This window comes from Canis lupus, chromosome 36 (genome assembly GCF_011100685.1).
Source record: "Canis lupus familiaris isolate Mischka breed German Shepherd chromosome 36, alternate assembly UU_Cfam_GSD_1.0, whole genome shotgun sequence".
NCBI classification, from domain to species: domain Eukaryota; kingdom Metazoa; phylum Chordata; class Mammalia; order Carnivora; family Canidae; genus Canis; species Canis lupus.
Window position 1 is genome coordinate 7767370 of NC_049257.1, and position 22727 is coordinate 7790096.

General features: G+C 43.6%; 1 protein-coding gene and 1 long non-coding RNA gene across 3 annotated transcripts in view; one reads left to right on the top strand and one right to left on the bottom strand.

Annotated features, from left to right (window-relative positions):
- The window catches only part of DPP4 (dipeptidyl peptidase 4), a 78402-nt gene extending 71594 nt beyond the window's left edge, over positions 1 to 6808 (bottom strand). Inside the window, exons 1-2 of one of the 2 annotated variants that reach the window (XM_038584662.1) lie at positions 6393 to 6808; positions 5418 to 5505 (exon numbers count right to left, since the gene is read on the bottom strand). In XM_038584662.1, the coding sequence (XP_038440590.1) occupies positions 5418 to 5505; positions 6393 to 6458 (154 nt within the window). In that variant the 5' untranslated portion in view covers positions 6459 to 6808. Of the gene's footprint in view, positions 1 to 5417; positions 5506 to 5867; positions 5979 to 6392 lie in introns of those variants that run through there. The other variant, XM_038584663.1, reaches the window with a different exon arrangement.
- Positions 5695 to 15832, top strand: LOC111094266. The gene is made up of 2 exons (XR_005384601.1): positions 5695 to 5802; positions 15575 to 15832. It is a non-coding gene; the product is annotated as an uncharacterized LOC111094266 (long non-coding RNA).
- Positions 15833 to 22727: the final 6895 nt, after the last annotated feature.

Here is a 22727-nt window from a genome sequence, read left to right on the forward strand (position 1 = left end):
TTGGCAAAAATAAAACAGTCAACTCAGAAGTTCTGAGCTTGCAGTTTTAGTTCACTCTCAGATGGAGAGACACACCCTCTTTTGGAGGCCATAATGAAGTTGTGAAGACTAAAGGTAAAAATATTTACAAGATAATTGATTTACAGTGGAAGGGTCAGCATCAAACCATAAAGCCATTATTAATCATTCACTTACAAAAATTCCCACCTAAGCATTTCTTTAAAACAGCTATGGATGGAAATCAGCAGACTCAGGAAAGTCTAAAAGTCAAAAGACTTGGACTTCCAAGTTCTAGTGCTTACTCACAAAGCCCTAAATTTCTATTCCTCAGTTTCTTCAGTGTAACAAGTCAAGATATTAATAATACCTTAATGGATTTGTTCTGTGAAGATCAAATAAAATAATGTAACATGCATTAGAAACAAAGTAAGTGTAATTGAGCGTGAGGAGCAAACCTGGACCTACTATTAGCAAAAATACTGAATAAGACCAGTCCAAAGGGTAGGATGTCAACCCTGAGAAGTCACTGCCTGTCTACAGATTTACATAGGAATGGAGGCAAGAGCAGCACGTATGTTTCCCAAGAACACTTGGCATCCAGGGATTAGCAGCCATTAAATTATAATATAGGCAGACACATGGGAAATTGTAACTTTATGCTAATATGGCCACATGAATTTACACCTGATCAAAACCAGCAGAATGATTTGGAGTTTGAGAGCATCAGCTTTAGAGCCACCTTGCCTGAGTGTGTATCTCAACTCTGTGGAGCTTTGAACAAAGGTAGACAACTTCTACAGTGATGCACGATGATGTCTGCTGCTAGCATTTCTGTCCTTGTTTGTAATGCCCTCTCACGTTGTAGCAGGTCTGGTTCATTCTATACAGTAGAATATAGCAGAAGTGGTGGCACACCACTTCTGAGGCTGGGTCACAAGAGGCTCTGTGGCCTCCTATTTGGCTGCTCTCTGGGATCCTTCATTCTACCACGTGGAAAGGCCCACATGGTAGGGAACTGAGATGTCTAGCTAATGGTCACATGACGGAGCTTGAGAGTGGATCCACCAGCCACAGGCAAGCTTTCAGATGAGATCTTGATTAGAACCTCATGAGAGACCCTGAGCTAGAACCTCCCAGCTAAGCCACTGCCAAATTCTTGACTCTCAGAAATTGTGAGATAACAGATGTTGTTTTAAGTGTTGGGGTAATTCATTACGCATCACTGAATAACTAAAGCAGTATCTTAAAGTGAAATTTGCATTTCTGTAAAAATGAAGATGAAAACAGTACTTCTCTAAAGGGTTGTCCCTTATAAGGATCAACCGAGAAGGACACTGAAAGCCCTCAGCCCAATACCCGGCACAGAGTGAACACGTGTTAACTGTTATTACATGTTTTCACACCTTCTCTTCCTCGAGCGAGGGGGTCCTGCATGTATTCACATTCCCCATGGGCATCAGCACTTTGTTAAGTACACTGATCCAGCTCTATTCGGTCATCTTACGTTGTTGTCTCTCTCTACCCATCAACTGGGCACACAGTCCTCCCTTTTTCTGTCTGATCCCTTCTGGGATGAGAGGCAAGATGTCTAAGAGAGAAATTTAAGTCACATACTGTGGCCAGGGAACCACAATAGCTGGCCCGAAAAAGACCAACCCGCTGACCTCATGAGCACTTGACAAAGGTTGACAAGAGTCAACTGAGCTAGCTGGAGTCAACTGGAGCTTTTACAGAGCTCACTGTTTAGAAATTGTCCTCTGAAATATACAAAGCTTTCATTCAGGCACATTTATGGGCTTTTAAACCTGGAATAGATCCTGGACTTCCTCGGGCAAACTTCATAGATGTTATCTTTTCTTTCTCTGATTATTCCTGTCTCCTTCACATTTGGGTTTCCTTCTATGACTGATGATGGATGGGTGAGCAGTCAAATTTCCTATGCACTGAAAGAAGATATTGAGGAAATTTACTGCTCAAATAGTGGAAAGGACCAAAGAAGAACAGATACATTTCTATCCCATAATAAAACTCAAAAATAAAACTATCTGACAAATAACAACTCAATAATGAAACTATTTGACAAAGATTTCAAAAGCACAGCCTATGACATAAAGTGAGGGGGGAAATAAAGGAATTGCTAAGCCACGAGGATTTCTATGCTTTCATTAAGAGTAAAGTATATTTACCTAGTTTACTGCTGATTCTCTGGGAAATGGAATGCTTACATGTAATATCCTTCTATAATTGGATATCTGAAGGGTTTAAAATAAAAATACAATCCTTTATTATACATACATACATACATACAGGAAGAGGTGAACTTTTATTTTTGCTCGACAAAATGAATAATTCCTGACCTCAGGGAGTTTTTATTCTAAAAATCCTACAGGGCAGCCCCGGTGGTTTAGCTGTTTAGTGCCGCCTTTAGCCCAGGGCGTGATCCTGGAGTCCCTGGATCAAGTCTCGCATCGGGTTCCCTGCATGGAGCCTGCTTCTCCCTCCGCCTCTCTCTCTCTCTCTCTCTCTCTCTGTGTGTGTGTCTCTCATGAATAAATAAATAAAATATTAAAAAAAATCCTACAGTAGTATTAAGCTCATGCCTCTCTGTCTCTGTCTCTGTCTGTCTCTCTCTCTTCTGGGTGTGTTTAGTTCTGCTGAAGTCACTGTTTAATACGGAAATACTTAACCTTCTCTTAAACCAACTTTTCAGGGGATGAACTTCAGTTTGCTCATTCCTTCCTCCTTCTTTTTGGCTGTTTATGTCTTAGCTTTCCACATGATGTAGGGCTTTGTTTTTTCTAAATCTTCCTCCTTCCCCTTTCCTTCTTTTCTTTTCCTTCCTTTCCTGTCCATTTATTCTCTCCTACCTCCTATCCTCTTTACCTGCCCAGTACTTTTTTTTTTTTTTAATTTACTTTAAAACTAGATTGGCAATATGGCGAACAACTTCTGGGGTGGTAACTCTGGATTCTTTGTAAGAAAGCTGTCCTTCACGTGGCACAGCCTGGGAACGAGATTGTTGATTTAGTGAAAATGCCACATTCCTGAGCTTTCAACTCTGTCCCCTATGATAAAGCAGCAGTTGAAACCGGAGGATTTCTCCTTTCTCCTCAAATATATTTACATGCCAATTAAGAAATATGAGAAAAGAAATAACTTGGGTGTTATTTCTTAAGTGTAAATAAAGTCCACAATGAAACCATATATTCACCTAGTTGCCCAACAAGGCATCCTTAGCCACCCTCTCCTTCCTTTTACATTGAATCAATTACCAAAGTCTAATTGTTCACATTTCTGAGTAGCTTGAGGGCCTGAGCCTCCAAATTCTGCTGTGCATCATCAGTCTTCTGGGACACTTCCCTGCTTCCCCGCCAGCCTTGCCCCACTCAACCCACATTCCCACTCTCATGCCCACCAGTCCAGGCATGTGCAAAGTTCTCCAGTGGTTCTCATCACCCACAGGTTAAAATCAACTCCTTTTGCTGCTGCTCACCTTCCTCTTTGCTAGGAGTCCTTTTCTGATCCAATTACAGGACGTGATCTTGTGTCTCTAAGACTCGCAAGGTGTTTACACTTTCTGTAAAACCTTATCTCCAGACACTGATATCAACTATTCAAGCATCCCCTTAGAAGAAACTTCTCGTGAAAAGACTTCCCTGACTTTCCCAGAAGTAATCTTTCTAATCTACTGGGATGTTTGATAAATCAAATCATAATGTTTAGATGAAGACATGTGAATCTCTGGAGAAATCCCCATTTAAAAAAAAAATGTTCCTGAAATACTTGTACAAATTTCATTTGGGGAAGAGACTAAGGAAATGGCAAGACAGCCCCTTCCCAGTCTGCCTGCCTTACCCCACAAAGCAAATTACCTCTAGAAGGCTGTTGCATGACTCAGGCCCCCAGGCCATTGCACTGCCTATTTCAAGTGGTTTATCAAACTCAAGTATTCCTTCCAACTTGCCTTAAGGGATGCTCTGATAATTATAGTTTTATGCCCATCCTTCCAGTGATGCCCTGGTGCCTCAGCGACATTCTGGAGACAAATGGGCTATCCAGGTTACTTTGATTTTTTGTGTATTCGTTTCCCAGTAGTTATAAGCTTCTTGAGGTCAGATACCTTTATAAATTAATTTATTAATTTTATTAATCTTTATATTTGCAGCAAGTAGCATGATATTTATTGATTGTATGGACGGCCCATTCTTTTCTTACAACAAGGCTTTGTGTGTGTGGTCGTTTAAATGTATAAAGTATGATTTTAGGAAAACAGTTCTATTTTAACACAACTAAGTCAAATGTAAGGGAACTGATGTCTGCCATTGAATTGTCTAAAATGGTGGCAACCATTTGCTTGCTTAACTAAAAATCATCAATAGGTCAACCCACTCAGGTATTTAACCTTTGGCACCTTTGCCCTGACCCTGAAATCGTCAGGCAAACATAGTTCTTGACAGCTTCGCAAACTAATTCTGAGCTGTCACCTTGAAATCTGGAGAAGACCCCTCAGTGTGCGAGCACTGTCTGCACATTTCCTGGTTGACTAGACCATCCAGAGAGAATGCTTCAGTTGGCCGACTAGAATGTGTAATACTGAAACGAAAGTAAATATTTACTTAAGAGGAAAGTAAGGCCAGAGGAAACCCAAACTAGATATTCTCAGTTGTTTGCATCCAATAATGTGTATCCCATTACAGGGACGTTTTATATTAAGAGCTAGAGCTGAACTGGGTCAGGAAACCTAAAAAAAACGAAGCTGGCTTTAAATCAAAGAATCCACCAAACATTACTGATTCTTTCCACCCCCACCCACCCCCCCAGAGTATTACCCTGTATATACACCAGCTTTATGATTTATTATGATATATTTCTACAAATGGTCAAGTAGTTATTTCTCTGCATCTTAACTCTCTGATTTATGCATTTTTCATCATCCCAGAAGGAAAAGAACCTGGGTTCCCCGTGTAGACTTTTCTCAAAACTGTATTCTGGGGCTTTTCCCTCCCTTACTTCTTCCCTCCTTTTCTGACATCTACTGTTGGAGACCTTTGGACACCACATCTGTTCCTTTGAACATCACAACTACAGAGGTTTGGGTTTTTGTTTTTTTTTTTTTAATGTAAATCATATTAAAGTGAAACCTTTAAACTTAAGTTTCATAAGAAAAGAAATCCGAAGACTTGTCCCGATGTCAGGAAGTATGCATTTATGATAGGAGGCTCTGGCAGCCTGAGCGGGAGCCGGCCGGGCACGCAGCCGCGCTCTCCAGGAGCAGCAAGGGCGCGGGGAAGCCTCGGCGGCCGCCGGGCTCGCGGGTCCAAGCCCCCGGCGGGATCCCTGGTCGCCTCAGCGCGGTGACAGAGAACCTGACCCTGGTCTCCAACCGTCTAAATCTTTTGCAAATGTTTCAAACTTACTGCCTTTGCTGAGCAGAACCGCGGGCACGGTGATGACGGTGACGAGCGCAGCAAGCCCCAGCAGTCCCAGGAGCACCTTCCACTGCGTCTGCAAGGCGGGCAGAGGGCGTCGGGTCAGGGCGAGCCCCTGGCTCGGCCCGGCGGGGTCCCGGGGGGGGGGGTGCAGGGGGCCGAGGGGGCCGCAGCGCGGAGGCTGCCGAGCGGCCGCCCTTGACCTCGGGCACGCGCGCCTGTTGGCGCCCGCGGAGCCCGGGAGCGAGGAGCGAGGAGCCGGCGACCGCGCGGCCGTGCGCCTCCCGGGGCCCCGGGCCGGACGTCCCGCCACCTGCCGGAGGGCGGCCCCGCGCTTCCCCGGGAGCCCCCGGCCCCGCTGCCGGACTTCGGGGTGAGTGCGGGGGCGCGGGGCGGGAGGCACCTGGACGGCGCGGGGCGGGAGGCGCCCGCACTCACCTTCATCCTCGGCGCGGGCCCGGAACTGAGCGCGGGGCGCAGGCGGCGGCCTCAAGTCAGGCGGCCCCGGAGACGCGCGTCCGGCCCCGCCGCCCGGGCCGCCCAGTCCCGCCGCGCCCGCCGCTTGGGCCCGAGTTAAACATTAGTGAGCGCCCGGCCCGCTCCGTATAAAGGCCCGGGCCGGCGGCGGGCGAGGGCGCGAGGGCGCGAGGGCGAGGGCGCGGGGCGCTGGCATCCCGGCCGCGGGCGCCCCAGAGGCGCCTCCCCCGGTGCCCGGCGCGCGGGGCGGCCCCGGGGGCGCAGGTGCGGGCGGGGCGGCCCCGGGGCGCAGGTGCGGGGGCGCAGGTGCGGGGCGCAGGTGCGGGCGGGGCGGCCCCGGGGCGCAGGTGCGGGGGCGCAGGTGCGGGGCGCAGGAGCGGGCGGAGCGGCCCCGGGGCGCAGGTGCGGGGCGCAGATGCGGGGCGCAGGTGCGGGGCGCAGGTGCGGAGCGCAGGTGCGGGCGGGGCGCGGGTGCGGGGCGCTCACCGTGGCTCGGGCTCTGTGGGGGGCCCCAGCTCCCGGAAGGCCAGGTGACACAAGGCGGTGGTTCATTCGCGAAGACTCCTGAAGGCCCCCTCGGCCAGCGGGGAATTCCCAGCCTGTCCCGCAGGTTTACCTCCTCATGAGATGCCAAAACTAACAGTCACACTTCCGTGGAGCTTACTCTTCCCAGCAGCTCTGCCCTAAGCATTTATCGCGTTTATCTTACAGGGAGACAAGCTGGGCACAGAAAGGTTAAGGCACTTGTCCAAGGGTCTCAGCTCGGACTCCTTGGGGCCTGCCCTCAGCCCCAGTTCTTGACCTTCACTTCACATGGTTGATTCACTCCCATCTTTCAGTCTTGCAAAGAGTTTAGGGAAGAGAAGAAGGTTCCATGAGTCTTCGCCCTTCCCCAGCTCCCCACTGGCCCTGTAGGTGCCTCCTCCCTCCCTCCCTCTCTCCCTCCCTCCCTTCCTTCCTTCCTCCTTCCCTCCTTCCCTCCCCTCCTTCCTTCCTCCCATCCTTCCTTCCTATCCTCCTCCCTTCCTTCCTCCCCTCTTTCCTTCTTTCCTTCCTCCCTTCCTTCCTTTCTCCCTCCCTTTCTCCCTCCCTCCCTTCCTTCCTTCATTCCTCCCTCCCTTCCTTCCTTCTTACCTTCCCTCCTTCCTTCCTTCCTCCCCTCTTTCCTTCCTTCCTTCCTTCTTCCTTCCCTCCTTCCTTCCTTCCTTCCTCCCTTCCTCCCTTCCTCCCTTCCTTCCCTGTCCTCTGTGGCATTTATTCCCATTTATTCCGTCCACTCCCCAAATATTTGAGTGGCTACAAGGTCCCCGACCCTCTTTCCTTCTTTCAGTAGCTGTAGAGAGAGAAATGGGACCAGACAGACGAGGTCCCTGCATTTGGCACTTTCAGTTTAAAATACCTGGTCAACATTTGCCTTTAGGGTCTCCCTATCCTTCCTTCCTTCCTTCCTTCCTTCCTTCCTTCCTTCCTTCCTTCCTTCCTTCCTTCTTTCCTTCCTTCCTTCCTTCCTTTCCTGAGGATAAGTACTCCCACCCCTTATAGGCCTCTTCAGCTTGTTCACTGCAGCTGAAAAGCAAATGCTCTGTGTCCATAGTTAGAGGTAAAAGATTAAGCATGTGAAGTCCTGTGGGACAGTAGCGCAGGGTTAGGAAGAGATTCCAGTGTTCACCCTTCATCTCAAGTACTGACTTGGCTTCTAAACGCAGGGATTTTTTTCCCTCTTGCCCCCTGGTTGCTCATGATACCTACACGTGCTCCCCACACCCACCCCCAGAGGCTCACACTGCACTCTTCACCCCCTTCCTCCGTCTCTCCTTACTCTTCTCTGATCATCTCTGTTTTTTTTTCTGTTTTCATTAAAAGTGTTCCCATTCACCATTCACAAAACCTGAAAACTTCAGTCATCTCAGGTTTTCTTCTCCATTCTCCTATTATATTCACGTGGCCACCAATTCCTCTCCAGTCTGCTTTTCCAAGTATATCTCAGATCGCTCCTCCCCTTTCCACCTGTTCACAAGGTGAGTCGATAGTGCTACTGGAGCCTGGGAGCAGGAACTGTGAAAAGAGCCATCCAACAAGGACTACAGAGAATGGCACCATACTGGGGGCTCAGGGTTCACCTCCGTTCTACACAAAGCAATGGAAGTGGGAAGCCACAGTCACATCAGCCTTGGGGAGTGAAGGCAATACAGCTGAGCCCATGCTAGACTTTCATGCCTGTACATCCAGCAAGGGGATGCTGGGGGAAGTTTGGCTGACATCCGTGGGCCAGATAATCTTCTTCCCTGGAGGGACATTCCATGAGACACTCTTCCCACTCCCAGATAATCTTTCCCAAATCTCCCTTACTGCAACTGATTTATCACCAGTCTTTCAGTCTTGTTTTTTCCAAGTCCCTAAGGAACCAGCTGGCCAACACATTAGCTACCACCTTTGAGTCAGTGTTGATCTTGTATCAGGCCATCTCTCTTTCCATACAAAATGGAAAAACAGCTGTAATAAAAGTTCTGTCCTTTAGGAAGATTTCTCTTCCTATGGTGTTTCAGGGCAGCCCTGAGCGGGGCTGTGGCTTGGCAGCCATCCACTTAGGATTGGGGCCAGCTCACTATGCAGAAGGCTGGCACTTCCTCCGTCTGTGGCCTGGCTATCCAGACCTCCCCAGAAACGATAGGTGTGTGCTGAGGCAAAGACATGGAAGCAGTGGGAAAAGCCATCATGGAGGCCAAGTTCTCTGCTCTTGTGATTTTCTTGTGCCTGCTGGGCCATTTAGGCTCTCCTGGCATATCTTATAAATACTGTTTTCACTTAATAATGAGATGCTGCTCCCCCAGAAAAGACATACTGGAGTCCTAATCCCCAGTAGTTCAGAAAGTGACCTTATTTGGAAATAAGGTCTTTACAGAAGTAATCGGGTGAAAAAGAAATAATTAGGGTGGGCTCTAATCTAACATGACTGGTTATACAAAGGGGAAATTTGGACACAGATGACACGTATAGAAAGAAGATGATGTAACAAGATGCAAGGAGATGATTATCTATAAGCCAAGGAGAGAAATTAGGGACAGGTTCTTCTTTCACAAGCTCAGAGGGGGCCAACCCTGCTCTTCTCTTGATCCAGGCCTTCTAGCCTCCAGGACTGTGAGACAGACCATCCATTTCTGATTTGTAAGAAATCAGTTTGTGGTACTTTGGTAGCACGCTAATATGCTTGGTGTGTCATGATCATGCATTCTTTCTCTACCAGGGCCCTATAGGAAGAGAGGGGTCGATTTTCATATAGTGAATCATTGTTCACTGCTGTAACCAAAATCTAAGATGGGCCCCTAAGTTTTGTGGGTATTTTATTACACATGAATAGATAACTAATAAATCGACAAAGAGGGCATGACTTTTCTCTAAGAAGCCCAGGCATATATTCTGTGATTCTCATATTGGAGTTTTCCAGAAGCTCTGTACAGTATCTCTGTCTGCCACAGGTGTGTCTAATAGTTATTGTGTCTGCTAGGTCATTAAGATCCAAACATCAGGGCAGCCTTGACTTAGAAGCCCTCTCTTGTTCCAGGCTTCATTCAAAACAGACAATTCTAGAGGGTACTGAGCAAATGGGTTGGAGAAACACATCCAATTGTGGTATATTGTTTCTCCAAAATCTGAAGAGTTCTGGCAAACATTGTTCCTTTCGTGGTGGGCATGCAAGGAATAGTGACTTACTATTGTTTCAAAGAAGATAGCCTGACATGCTCTGGACTACTGAATTCCTTGAAACTTTGAACAATTTTTATGGGATTTAATCTCAGTCTTACTACAGCACATAAAGAAATTGTTACTTACTGTACTTGAGATCCAGTTAGCATCATGTTACTCATGTGATGGACCAGTGTGATGTTCTATGGGATATCAAGATGATCAAGGTCCCAGGAGACCATATTATTGACAGGGAGGAAGAGAGTTGATGTAGCTGTGAGGTAAGATGGTAAAACTACACTGCTGACCCTCCTAAGTTAAGGCAAACTCTTTTGGATGGTCTTATTAATTAGATCAAGAAAAAAGTATTCAGGTAAATAGCCCCCAGATACTGGGACTGTAATGTTTGACCCAGTAAGATCACCACCCTAGAAGTGGCAGCTTAGATTGACTTGTAATCATTTTCCAGAATTCATTTTACTTTTGCACTGGCTGAACAGGGAAATTAATTGAGTATAGGATAGAGAACCAGCATTCTTGCATTTTTTTGGTTTCTTAGGTAGTGACCCTAATCTCTGTTCTTGCGCAGGGATGTGGTATTACTTTTGATTTTACCATATAGATATGAAGGAGGGACAGTTCCAGAGGCTTCCTCTTGGTCTTTATTACTATAATGTCTCTCCACAAGCCAAGGAGTGAAGACTCTAGAAGCTGAAAAAAGCAAGGAAAAGATTTTTCCCCTTAGCCTCTAGAAGGAATGCACTCCTGATGACACCTCGACTTGAGCCCAGTAGGACCTCTTTCAGACTTCTCACCTCCAGAACCATAAGATGACACATTTGTGTTGCTTTAAGCCACCAGCTTTGTGGTAATTTGTTATAGCAGCAATAGGAAACGAATACACCACTGGGCCGTAGTGTGTTTTAACTCTGTAGAAATGAGTAGAAACCTAGGACCAGTGTTTAATAACCCCTCAGATGTCTGAGCGTGTCCCTTTTCATGGGTCATTTTCAAAGTCAACTGTACCATCCCAAGGAAGACTTGCAAGAAGACTTGAGGTATGCAGTGCAGCAGCACTGCAGGCTCCTTCCTCAAAAAGATCTGGCCTTCATTTTAAACATGGCATTCTGGCTTGAGAATGCATGATTTGAGTCTGAAAACTTGATGAGAGGCTGTGAATTTCTATGATGGCAACTTAAGGGAGATTTCTGTCCCAGTCCTAGAATTTTTCTGATCGCTTAAATCCAGCCCTGGTTAGAATACTGCCCATCTCCTTCGTTCTTGCTGATGAGTGAACCACATCACTGCAGGTGAAATGCTCTGGTTATCATGTTATCCCTGTAGCTATTTATGAGAATAACCCCTTTTAAGAACCTTGAATGTTGGGGGCAGGGTCACCTAGAGTCAGCTATTGCTCTGCAAAGATGCAGCCAGTGTCAGATTGCAGTGCAGAGTAGATAAAAAGCAAAAGGAATAAGTACGTTGGTCCCTTTCTTCTACTTCTCTTTAATATCTTGCTGGTACCTGCCATTGGCTGAACCCAACTAAGGGCAGAGGGCAAAGGAGCCTGGGTAATAGGACATGTTGCCTATAGGGGTCAGCCGCATTGGGTACTGGGCAGGGAAGGGAAGGTTGAGGAATGAATGGGAGAGTCCACATGAAAAATAACCAAATAAACCCCCAACACCATTATAGTATGTGTTATTTGATAAATCATCTCCTCATCAAGATTGGAAATGTTCCATTTATTCTTTTATCATTTCTTTCCATCCTTTATTCTCCAGGGCCGAGGGAAATGCTCAGAACACAACAGTAGTCAGTAAGTGTTGAAAAAACAACAACATGAAATGATAAGTGAAGAAAAAATATCCTAAATCTTTCTCTGTGCTCTTGGGGGTTGGAACCAGATGCATGGAAGAAATGGGATCTCACCTGTAGGAGGAAGGGAGAGAGGGAGGCTGGTGAGGGCAGAGGGGGTAGTGAGGGAACAGAACAGATTTTCCTCCTTGGCCTTGGCCCTGGAGGATAAGTAAAGTAAGTACAAAGGTTTTTATTTGCTCTTTTGCTCAGTGGACACCTAGTCTCCATGTAACCTGCCCCACTTATCTGGAATGAACTCCTGCTGCCCAAGCCAATCTCACATCTCGCTTTCTTTAAAATCCAGATTGAAACTCACTTTACAGGTTACCTTCAACATTGACTCCATCTGTTTCCGTTCAGTTTTCTGCTTTTCCTACCAACTATAGTTTGGAAGATTATTCTGCTTGTATTCTTAATGGAATCCATTTGCAACAAAATTCAGTTCTACCAAGAGATATATTTAAGACAGCTAGCTAGCTGGATACTCCCATGGATTTAAGTATATAGAAAGGAGAACTTTGGGGCCAAAGAAATAACTGCACTCAAAGGCTGAATGAAAAAGTTGGAAGAGCTTCAGGGAATACCTATTAGGCCTAGTTTCACCAGGATGCAGGGTATTTGAGAATGTTGGGAAATAATGGTCCATTGTGGAATATTCTTCAGTCTTAAATTCAATATTTAGCAGGTGCTAGGGAGCCACTGAAGTTTTTGCCAGAGAAAGGTCATACTTGAACTTCAGCTGCGAGAATCAGACGGAAGTCTATGCTGGATGGGTAAGAGACAACTAGAGAGGGGTTGGAGGTCAACCTCCACGGGAAGTTGGATCTTCTTAATGATACCACATGGAAGTCTTTGCTACGGGTGTACGCAGAGACCTCTATTCTGGTAATATTCCCCATGCTTTGAGAGAAGAAATAGTTGTAGTGTTTCAAACAGAAACTAAACCAATTAGGAACAAGTTTGAAGAGCCAGAAACTGCACAGCAAATACAGTCTAAAAAGGGGTGGTCAGATGCTATTTAGTTCCGTGGCTGGAAAGAATAGTTATAGGTAGAAGTACTTAGGAAGGCTCTATAGTCTCTCTCTCTCTCTCTCTTTTTATTATATTCTCTACCCTTCCCCACTCCAGACCTGTTTTACTATTTTAGATATTTTTTTTCTAATCAACTCCCTATGAAACTTAAAGACCACAGATATACCGTATGTCTCTTTATGTACAATATATTCTCTATATATCTGTGCTTTAAATATAAGAAGAGTAACATTTTTTGCCGCCCCCCCCCCGCCCCCAAAGTCCCTTGGGGTTATATTGCCCTCATTGAGAATGCTTGCTATATAGTTAAGACACAGTTCCAACAAAAATGTGGCAATTACTCAGGATCAGCAGCCTATCATTACTCCTTTAGAGTGCTGGTTCCAGCATATGGTAGATATACTGAGTTCATTCTGGGAAAGCTAACCTCTGAAATCTTTTTTTTTTTTCTTTCTTTCTTTCTTTCCTTTTTTTTTTTTTTTTTTTTTTTTTTAAGATTTTACTTATTCATGAGAGCCACAGAGAGTGAGGCAGAGGCATAGGCAGAGGGAGAAGCAGGCTCCCTGAAAGAAGCCTGATGTAGGACTCAATCCGAGGACCCCGGGATGATGATCTGAGCCAAAGGTAGACACACCCAGCCACTGAGCCACCCAAGTGCCTCACTAAGCTCTGACATTTTAATGCTCAGAAACTGCATATGCATGCAGATAATGGCCAGACCATATATGACAATTGGATTCTGTCTCACAACCTCTATAGCAACCTGCCCAGAGTGGTCAGGACCTGGTCAATGACTACCAACTTCCCTTGCCTCTACCTTGGAACTAATCAAAAAAAGATGGATATGCTCCCCAATCCAATCTTGCAAAATATTCCACTTCTAGTTAGCTTGCCTCCTGTTTTCCCATGCCAATAATGTCCCATCAGAGCATACTTGAAGTCCCCCTGTTTTGTTTTGTTTTTTTTTTCCTATAAAGCACTCCCACTCCCCTCCCTGCCTTTGAGTCCAAATGCCAAGTGATGATGGCTGACTTCTTTACTATATTAAGTTCTGAAAAAAATAGCCTTTGATAGTTCTGATTTGGGTGGTCTTTGTTTATTTCCATAACATGGAATGAAAGTGTAACCATAGAAGACCTTACACATTTAAAAAGACGCCATAAATAATAATTCTCTCATTTCTATGTTCCAGTGTTTCAGTAGCAAGCATCCCTTATTCATGGGTCTTTGTTTTCTTTGAGCACCCCAAAAGCTGTTAAACCATCATTTGTCTAGTCCTTTATCAGCCACAGCATCTTAATAATTCAAATAATGTGTCCACATTTTGTGGCCATTTGACTATAGCAGTTGTAATATTCAAAGATGCTTGGAAATAGAGGCCGTTGCTAAAAAACTCTGGTCTGTCACTCAAGGGGAGTCTTACACAGAAAAATACACGACGACTGAGTTTGTCGAATACTTACATGTTGACTCTGACTTTGATGGTGCCCAGGAAAAGATTCAGTGCTCAAGTGACTACTTCTTGAGGATTTCATTACAAATGTTTATCTCTTAAAAACAAAAACAAAAGCAAAACAAATGTTTATCTTTTTCTGGTTAAGACTTTCTGTCACATCCACTGGTGTGTTAACATTAATATGTTGGCAGACAAACTATAAAATATTTCACAAGAAACAATGGATTATGAATTTGATTAGAAGCGTTAAAAAATAAAATTCAACTAAGTGGAAGATCTACTTGACTTTATTAAACAATTCATCAATCGGGCAGCATCCCATCTAGCAGGAAGAAGGAAGTTCTGAGGAGTTGTATATAACAGAAGGTATTTATAGGAAAGTAAGGTGGGAGAAGGAAATTATTAACAAAAGAAAAAGAGAGGATTATTCTAGGTAAGGTAACCTTCGTTTAGGGGGAAGGGCAGAGGATCTTTTAAAGTGGATCACCCCATTTTATTTTCAGGGAAGGTGAGCCCATGTGACAAATGACCTGATTGGTGCTGATCAGAAAATTCCTGAGTGTCCCATGAAGGCTGCATTTATGGAGGAGGTTGGGACTGCAATTAGATTAGATATTAAGCCTTGGTTTGGTGACTTGGTTTATGTGGTTCCATTTTGGGTCTGTGGCATTCTTTTTTAACAGAAGATTGATTCCTTTTTTTTTTTCTTTCAGTCAGAAGATTGATTCTAAATCAGGTCATGTGGTTATGAGTAACATTGCAAAGACCATTCAACATCTTTCAGATAGAAACTAGATTATGGCCACAAATATGACCATCAGAGGTTCCTCAATGGGCAACTCAGGGCTCTGGCTTCTTACTCAGAAGACCAAACAATATCAACATGGTAAATCTATTACGTAGCTGTACAATGTATTTTAGAAAAACTTTTTAATATTCTGAATATAACTAACTGTTTATTTACATTTAGCTTTAACTCCATCAAGGTTCGTACTTATTGAAATGCTACTTTGCCAGGCAGTGTCCTGGGAATGGCCCAGTGAACAAGTCAGGCCCATCAGGGAGATCACAGTGTTTACAAATGTGTTTACAATTGCTAATCCTCCAAACTTGCTAGCGAAATCCAAGACCAAATTCCAGAGATGACTGGGCTTTCCTGGCCCCCCAAAAGCTTTTTTTTTTTTTTTTTTTTTTTTTTGCAAGGAGGCTGGGACCACATGAATGCACTGAGCTATGGATCTGATGTTTAGAGTGTGACAGTCCCCTAGGCACCCTTCCTTCTCTTTCCCTCCCAGGCCTTACTGTCTTCTCTGTTCATTGTCCCTTCTATGCCAAGTAGCCCTTTGTGTGATATCTCCTCCAAATGAATTCCCTCAGGCAAAGGCCCCACCTTTTCACCCCTTTCTCCGCTCTTAAACTCCATCTATTCTGATGAACAAACATGATTGGACATGCACTTTTATCAAGACTTTTGAGGCCAGAGCCCTTCCTGATTCTCAAAGGTGGTGGCAAATATACCCTGTGCATACCTCTGTCACTACCTTTACTATATTATATCAAATGACCTGTGTCTTTCTGTCTCTTTTACCCTGCTTTGACTGTGGCAGACATGTTTTATTAATATTTGTATTTCCAGAAACTACAGCAGGGTGGATCTGGAGTGAACTCAGCAATGTACCGAAACCAAGAACACAGAAACAACTGCTTCTTCCAGCCACTTGACGTACCACCCAGAAGGCAATGTGGAAAGGAGGAAAGAGTGAAGATTTTAAAGTCAGACAAGCCTGGGTCTGTCATCCAATTATTATATGCCCGTGGGTCTTTTTTTAAAACTTACTTCACAGAGTGGTGGAGATTTAATGACATAATAAATGAGTAATTTCAGCTACTCCCAGAAGCTTTCCATGTTGGACTTCTCCACATATATCTTTAGTTGGGATCTCTCTGCTGGATCCTGAGCTCCTTGTTGTCCCAGCCTGGATCACTCAAAAGCCTATTAGAGGGAATGTAGCTAGCTAACAGTAAGTTAATCATTCATTATTACTGGCACTGCCCATACTCACTCCCCAATGGCCCCCCATACACCAAGTTTGATCCTTCTCATTGAGCCTCTCACCTCAGGGAGAGGTATCACCCACCACATTGCCCAAGCCAGAAACCCAGGAGTCCTCCTTGATGTCTACTCATTCCTGACCCTACACATCAGCTTCTTTAGAATCTCTATTTGTCCACACTCCCCTAAGCTCAAGTCCTGCACATTAGTTTAGGCCTTCCTCTCCGCTCCCCGCCTCCCCCGCCCTCCCCAGGTCACTGCAGTAGCCTCCTCTGACTGGCTTCTCCTCTTTTACTTTCACTCCAGTGCAGCCTCTGTGACTTTCCTGTTTACAGTTAATGACTTCTGCTGAAGGAGAAAGCCAGAGTTCCTTTACATGATCTGATCTCTGCTTCCTTCTTACCCTTCTCCCAACCTCCCACACCTACACTAAGTTAAGCGCACTTCTAAGCATCACTGCTCTCTCCTTGGCTTCCAAATCTTCAAACACAATCCTTCCTCTACTTGGTACTCCAATCTCTGTTTTTCATGGGGCAAAATACTATTCAACCTTCTGGACTAGGGTGGCAAGTTCCTCTGAGAAACTTTGTCCAATCCCCAACCCCCTGAGTAAGGTGCTTTGCCTCTGTACTCCCAGAGAGCCTCATACCTCACTTCTTTTAACGAAATGCTCTTACTCTGTAATGTAATTGTTTTTAAGATTTTATTTAATTATTTGACAGAGAGAGGGAGCATAAGCAGAGCAGCAGGCAGAGGGAGAGGGAGAACAGGCTCCCCACTGAGCAAGGAGCCTGATGTAGGGCTCCATCCCAGGACCCCGGCTTATGACCTGAGTTGAAGGCAGATGCTTAAATGACTGAGCCACTCAGGTGCCCCATAATTATTGTTAATCTTAAAGAAAATCCTGTCAGTAACTTTACCAGCAAAAATGGGTTTATTTAGGAATAGCAGAGAATTGTAATTGGAGCCATGCTGGCTATGGCAAAACCATAGGCAAGTCTTCAGAACCAAGGAAAAAAACTATTTTTTTCTAGAGGAAAGGAGGGGAGGTGTCATGAGGCGCTTTATAAACCAAAGTCTATTAGAGCAAACTGAGAGTTTGAAGTATAATGGCTCTTCACTGGCTGAGTTGTGACAATCCCTTGTTGGTTGGGGTGTTGGGGGTTGGAGAAGCCTTTTTCCTCCTGCTGGGTTAGTAAAGTAGTATCCAGGGAAGTGCAAGGTACAGCTCCTCCTCTTGGGTCTGCCATTGATGAGGGCATGAAAGCTCCCTCTGCCAGCCTTCTGACTCCATTCTAAACAAGACTTCCTTTTATTAATTTTCAGAGTATCTAATGTAATAATAGCTAAGAGTATAGACCTCATGTTATGTACCAGACATTCTTCTAAGTTCTTTTCTTGTATTAGCTTATATAATCTTCCTAACAACCCTATGCGATAGATACTGTTACCATCCTGATTTTACAGATGACACACAGAAAGGCAAACCTTCCTCCCAGGATTGCACAGCCGGAATTTGAACTCAAGAGGCCCCACTCCAATCCATATAATTATCCACTATGCATTTTTGTATTCAGTAATCTCCAAGGATTTTTGTCTATGTTGTTCACTGATGTACTCTCAGGGCCTAGAATAAATTCTGGCATGTAATAGCTGCTCATAATGTGTTTACAGACTCACTGAATGAATAAATGCTAATTCATTTGTGTCCTTCTCTTCTGAAGGGCCAAGGACTAGGTTTTATTCTGTTTATTTCCAGCAGCTGGCCAGGTACCTGGCACATAATAAAATTGCCAAGCTCGTCTTTCTGCATAGGTTCATTGCCACTCTGAGTTCTAAGATTCTATTTTGCTTCTGTGCTTTTTTGAGACTCTGCATCCACCCTTCCACTCCATAACACACTTTGCTGCATGTCAGTTTTCAGTGTGTATAAAAAAAAATCTGGTCAGCTGCTGCTTGACAGCTGGAAAAACAGAACTACACTGGAGCCAAACAATTTTATGCCTCAGATAAGCAGGGAGGAGAGCCTCCTGCCTCATGCGGGTATGTGGGCAGAGGGCTGAATCATCAAGTTCTTTGAGTTCCTTGGAAATGGATAACTTAAAGGAATATTACACAACATGGAGAAATGAGGAGAAAAAATAGAGACATGAAAATGACTAAAATGTTGAAAAAATACAATTTACGAGGCTAAAAATAGTTGTGAGAGGAAAAGGCTATGGATCAGTATTCCAGTGCCCCGAAGGTCTGTGCATGAACGGGTTCCAGTTTGAAGGATGTTGAACAGATGTTCACAGGAAGAAAGGAATGTACATGCAATAATCCTAAACTGCCTTTTGAGGAGCTGAGATGGAGGGGAAAGGACAACTTTTCTGGGGAAAAGACAGCCTGGGCTTCAGCTACCCGCTATAAAAGAACATCCTCATGTGGCACGTGACCCAGGAAGAGGGGATGTGGGTACACAGGTAATGATGGTGTTCTCTGGGTAGTGGGTATATTTGGCAATTTTCTTTTTTTGTAGATTTAAAGTCCCAATAGGTTTTTAAAATGCATTGCAGGATTTCTCTAGAAACTTTGAGCAGGGTGGGGCAGGCAGGTCAGAATTTTGTAGTCATGCAGACAAACATTCTTTGTTCCCATCTCTGGGTTATTTGGTGGCTAACACTGGACCGACACCCATGTTGGTACAGTAGAGAGAGCGTGGGCGGCCTGCCTACTCAGGCTCTGCCTCATTGTCTTTTTGGAGCAGCACTTTACGAGCAGTAGTTAAGGATTAAAGAGGTGTGGGAAATAGGTAAAACATTTTAAAAGAGCACATGGCAGTCTCCACAAATGGCAGTGGAGCTGTCATTAGAATTATTTTTTACTAGTATTATTTTAATTTTCCTGCCAGGATTTCTGAGATATTGCCCCACCATAACAAAAGTTAAGGTAGATCCCAAAGACAGAGGAGCTTGCTTCGACGTGGATGGACCTGGAGAGTATTATGCTGAGTGAAATAAGTCAATCGGAGAAGGACAAACATTATATGGTCTCATTCATTTGGGGAATATAAAAAATAGTGAAAGGGAATAAAGGGGAAAGGAGAAAAAATAAGTGGGAAATATCAGAAAGGGAGACAGAACATGAAAGACTGCTAATTCTGGGAAATGAACTAGGGGTGGTAGAAGGGGAGGTGGGCGGGGGGGTGGGGGTGACTGGGTGACGGGCACTGAGGTGGGCACTTGACGGGATGAGCACTGGGTGTTATTCTATATGTTGACAAATTGGACACCAATAAAAAATAAATTTATTTAAAAAAAGAAAGAAAGAAAGAAAGAAAAAGAAAGAAAGAAAGAAAGAAAGAAAGAAAGAAAGAAAGAAAGAAAGAAAGGACTGAATTGGTTTCCCAGATGAAGTCCCTTGGCTAGGAGGGATTGTGAAGAGTATCCCATTCAGCAGTTTGTGTCAGAGGCAGTGCTTGGGCTCTGGGAAGGGAGGTGCTACACTAAGTGTGTAGTAGAGACTGATGCCCTGAGGCAGGAGGACGATTGTGTACAGAGATGTATTCTATAACTCTTTCTGATAGGTTCGTCTTTTCTACTGGAGAATGCACACACGTTGTGGGCGGGGACCAGATCTTCTCATTCCTGTTTATAACCTTTCTTTTTCTTTCTCAGGGTTTTCCGAAACTAAGAATGCATATACGGATAAAAGAAATGCAAAAATTCAAGATACTTAGACTGCTAAACAGGTGTAGAATTTCATATAAATCTAAATATTTTATTTTATATCAATACATAAATATAAATATAATTCAGAAAAAGGTATAAATGGCAAGAGCTTCTCTCTACCCAAAGATTTTGTGCAACTCCTGATATGCTACCTCTAGTGGCAAAATATGACAACCCTTGGCCCTACAGAGACCTTCACCTGACAGCTTTAAGCTTCTGGCTGGATCTCAGAGGCTCAAGAATGCACCATGCCTGCATCTCTCCCCCTAACATCCCTCTGTCCTTTCGAGGCCAGACAGCTGCTTTGAAAGAGGAGTGACCACGGCATTCTCACTTTTGAGGGGAGTAAACTAAAACCGCCCAGACAAACCAGGTTTTCCAATTAAAGTCCATGGATCTTCTTGTTTTTCCAAGAAAAACCACTGGTTTTTTTCTTTCTTTTTTTTCCCCCTAGACTCTATTGAAAGAATTGCTGGTAGATAATTTTCAGTAACTATCCTCCCTATTGTTTTGAAAGGCAATGCTTAGTAAGTAGGTCATTTATGTTTAGCAATTTCCCTTTGAAGTCTTATTCAAGCACAGAATTTACCAAAAAACAAACAACTCTTTTATTATCTTAGTGAAAATCATAAACTTAACTCAAATGTACATAGGATCAGTTTTCTGGACCTCTTTTGTATCCAGTCGTCCCCGTAGGAAGTTAATGCTTATTTATGGGTGAAGTACTTTTAACTAGTGGCTAATGGAATATATGCTGCACAGATGCATAGATGTTATTTTTCTTAGACATTCACTTAATGATTGGGTGACCATTGCTAATCCCTCCTGATAACGCAAAGGGATAAGAAAACAGGTATGTGAAGATTACATTTGAACCATGTGGTATTGCTGATCCTTGACTATTTGTGATTCACAGTATAACAGTTTAATACAGTACAACCTAATATGTCTAAAGTCTATTCATAAAACCATACATCCTATGCTGGGTTAAACATAAAATTGAAGTTAGAATAGTAGCATAATGCTATTAACTTAAGGAGGTAAGTTCAAATATTGTTTTAAATACAGCTGCAAAATAGAAACCGAATACCATGTTCCATGTTATAATAGACCAGTACTTGATGGGAGAAGACATAATTATTTTATTTTGTACCCTGTAATTAAATATCAGTCTTATAATTTATAGAAAAATATATTAATTTACTATCAACCCTACTGTCGGTAACATTTTGTGAAATGACACTTTGTTGTGTTCTTTGAGTCAGAGATGAGTTGTATTGAAGAGATGTGGGAAATCTTCCTTTATCTTGCTGAAGACTATGTATTTCACTAGAAGAGCTTTACATTTTTTAACTACTCTGTAGGAATAAATAGTGCTAACACAAACTAATAAAAAATGATCAGTAAAGATTTAAATTCACTGTTATAATGAGAATTCCAAGGAATATATGAAACATTTTGGGGTTGAAAAAGTTCTGATGTATGTCCATATGTAACCCTCTTCCTTTATAATTTTGTCCCAGTATACCGAGTTCAGAAATAAATCACAATTCTAAATTATGCAAAAGAGTTAATGCTCTTTTTAAGTTTGTATGCATCTAATAGTCTTAATAAAGAAGCTAATGAGTATCTGATAGCTTGGTGCAGCGGAAATGTGAGGAGGAAACTAACAGGCTTGCTAATCATGGAGCAAATCCTTTTCTGTGGAAAGCAAAATCCTAGAATGACTGCACTTGACTAGAGGTAAAGAATCCTTCTCTCCTATCAATTCCAGGAAGTTAGGTTAAGATCTCTAATCCCATTAGAGAGAAATACCTTTAAATACTTGAGTACTTTATTACCAGAGATTTTTTCCCTCTGGATGCTGCAGTTTAAGATTCTTAAAGGAATAGTTATACTGGAGAGCTCATGAGAGATCTCTACTTTTTAAATTTTTTTATTCAGGTATAATTAACATACAGTGTAATAGGGATGCCTGGATGGCTCAGCGGTTGAGCATCTGCCTTTGGCTCAGAGTGTGATCCTGGGATCCGGGATCGAGTCCCACATCGGGCTTCCTGCATGGAGTCTGCCTCTCTCTCTCTCTGTCTGTCTCTCATGAATAAATTTTTAAAAATCTTTAAAAAAAAGCATACAGTGTAATATCGGTTTCGGGTATACAATATAATGATTCAACAATTCTGCACATTTCTCAGTGCTCATCAAGACAAGTGTACTCCTAATCCCCTTAATCTATTTTCCCCAACCCATCTCCCCTCTGGCGACCACCAGTTTGTTCTCTATATTTAAGAGTCTGGGTTTTTGTTTTTGTTTTTTTGTTTTTGTTTTTGTTTTTTTTTGCCTCTTTTTCTCCCTTTGTTCATTTGTTTTGTTTCTTAGATTTCTTTATGGGTGAAATCACATGGTATTTGTTATTCTTTGACTGACTTATTTCACTGAGTGTTATATCCTCTAAGTCTATCCGTGTTGTTGCAAATGGCAAGATCTCATTATTTTGTATAACTACATAATATTTTGTAGAGGTCTCCATTTTCATTATTGGCGAGTATTCAATTTTAGTTGTTTCCCATGGAGTTCTGTGTGATGGGATTTGACCTGCATTCGTTGCTTTACCACTTTCTCTCAATATGCTTGAGGAACTTAACAAACCTTTGGGGACAGCCCACAGTGTGCTCTTCCTCCCTCACATCAGTCTCCAGACTGGGCCTTCCCAATTCCCAGGCCCCAAAACCGCTTCCAAGTGTAGGCCACTACCACTTCTAGCAGCCTTCTGACTCCCAGTGTCCTCTTTCCCCTTTGCCCTCCTCAGCTCTGTCCCTCCATTGCGTCTCTATACTTTGCTCAGAGAGATTGTCCTCAAAGTCGAGTGTGGTCCTATTGTTTCCAATCCTTTGAACTTTGTCTATAAATTCCTCTGTAACACCTCCTTTCCCCTGGCCATTCCTGCCCCTTTTCCCTGTTCTTTGTTCCAGGCCTTTAGCTCACTCAGTACCCTCTTCAGGACCTCTCTCTCTAGCAACAAT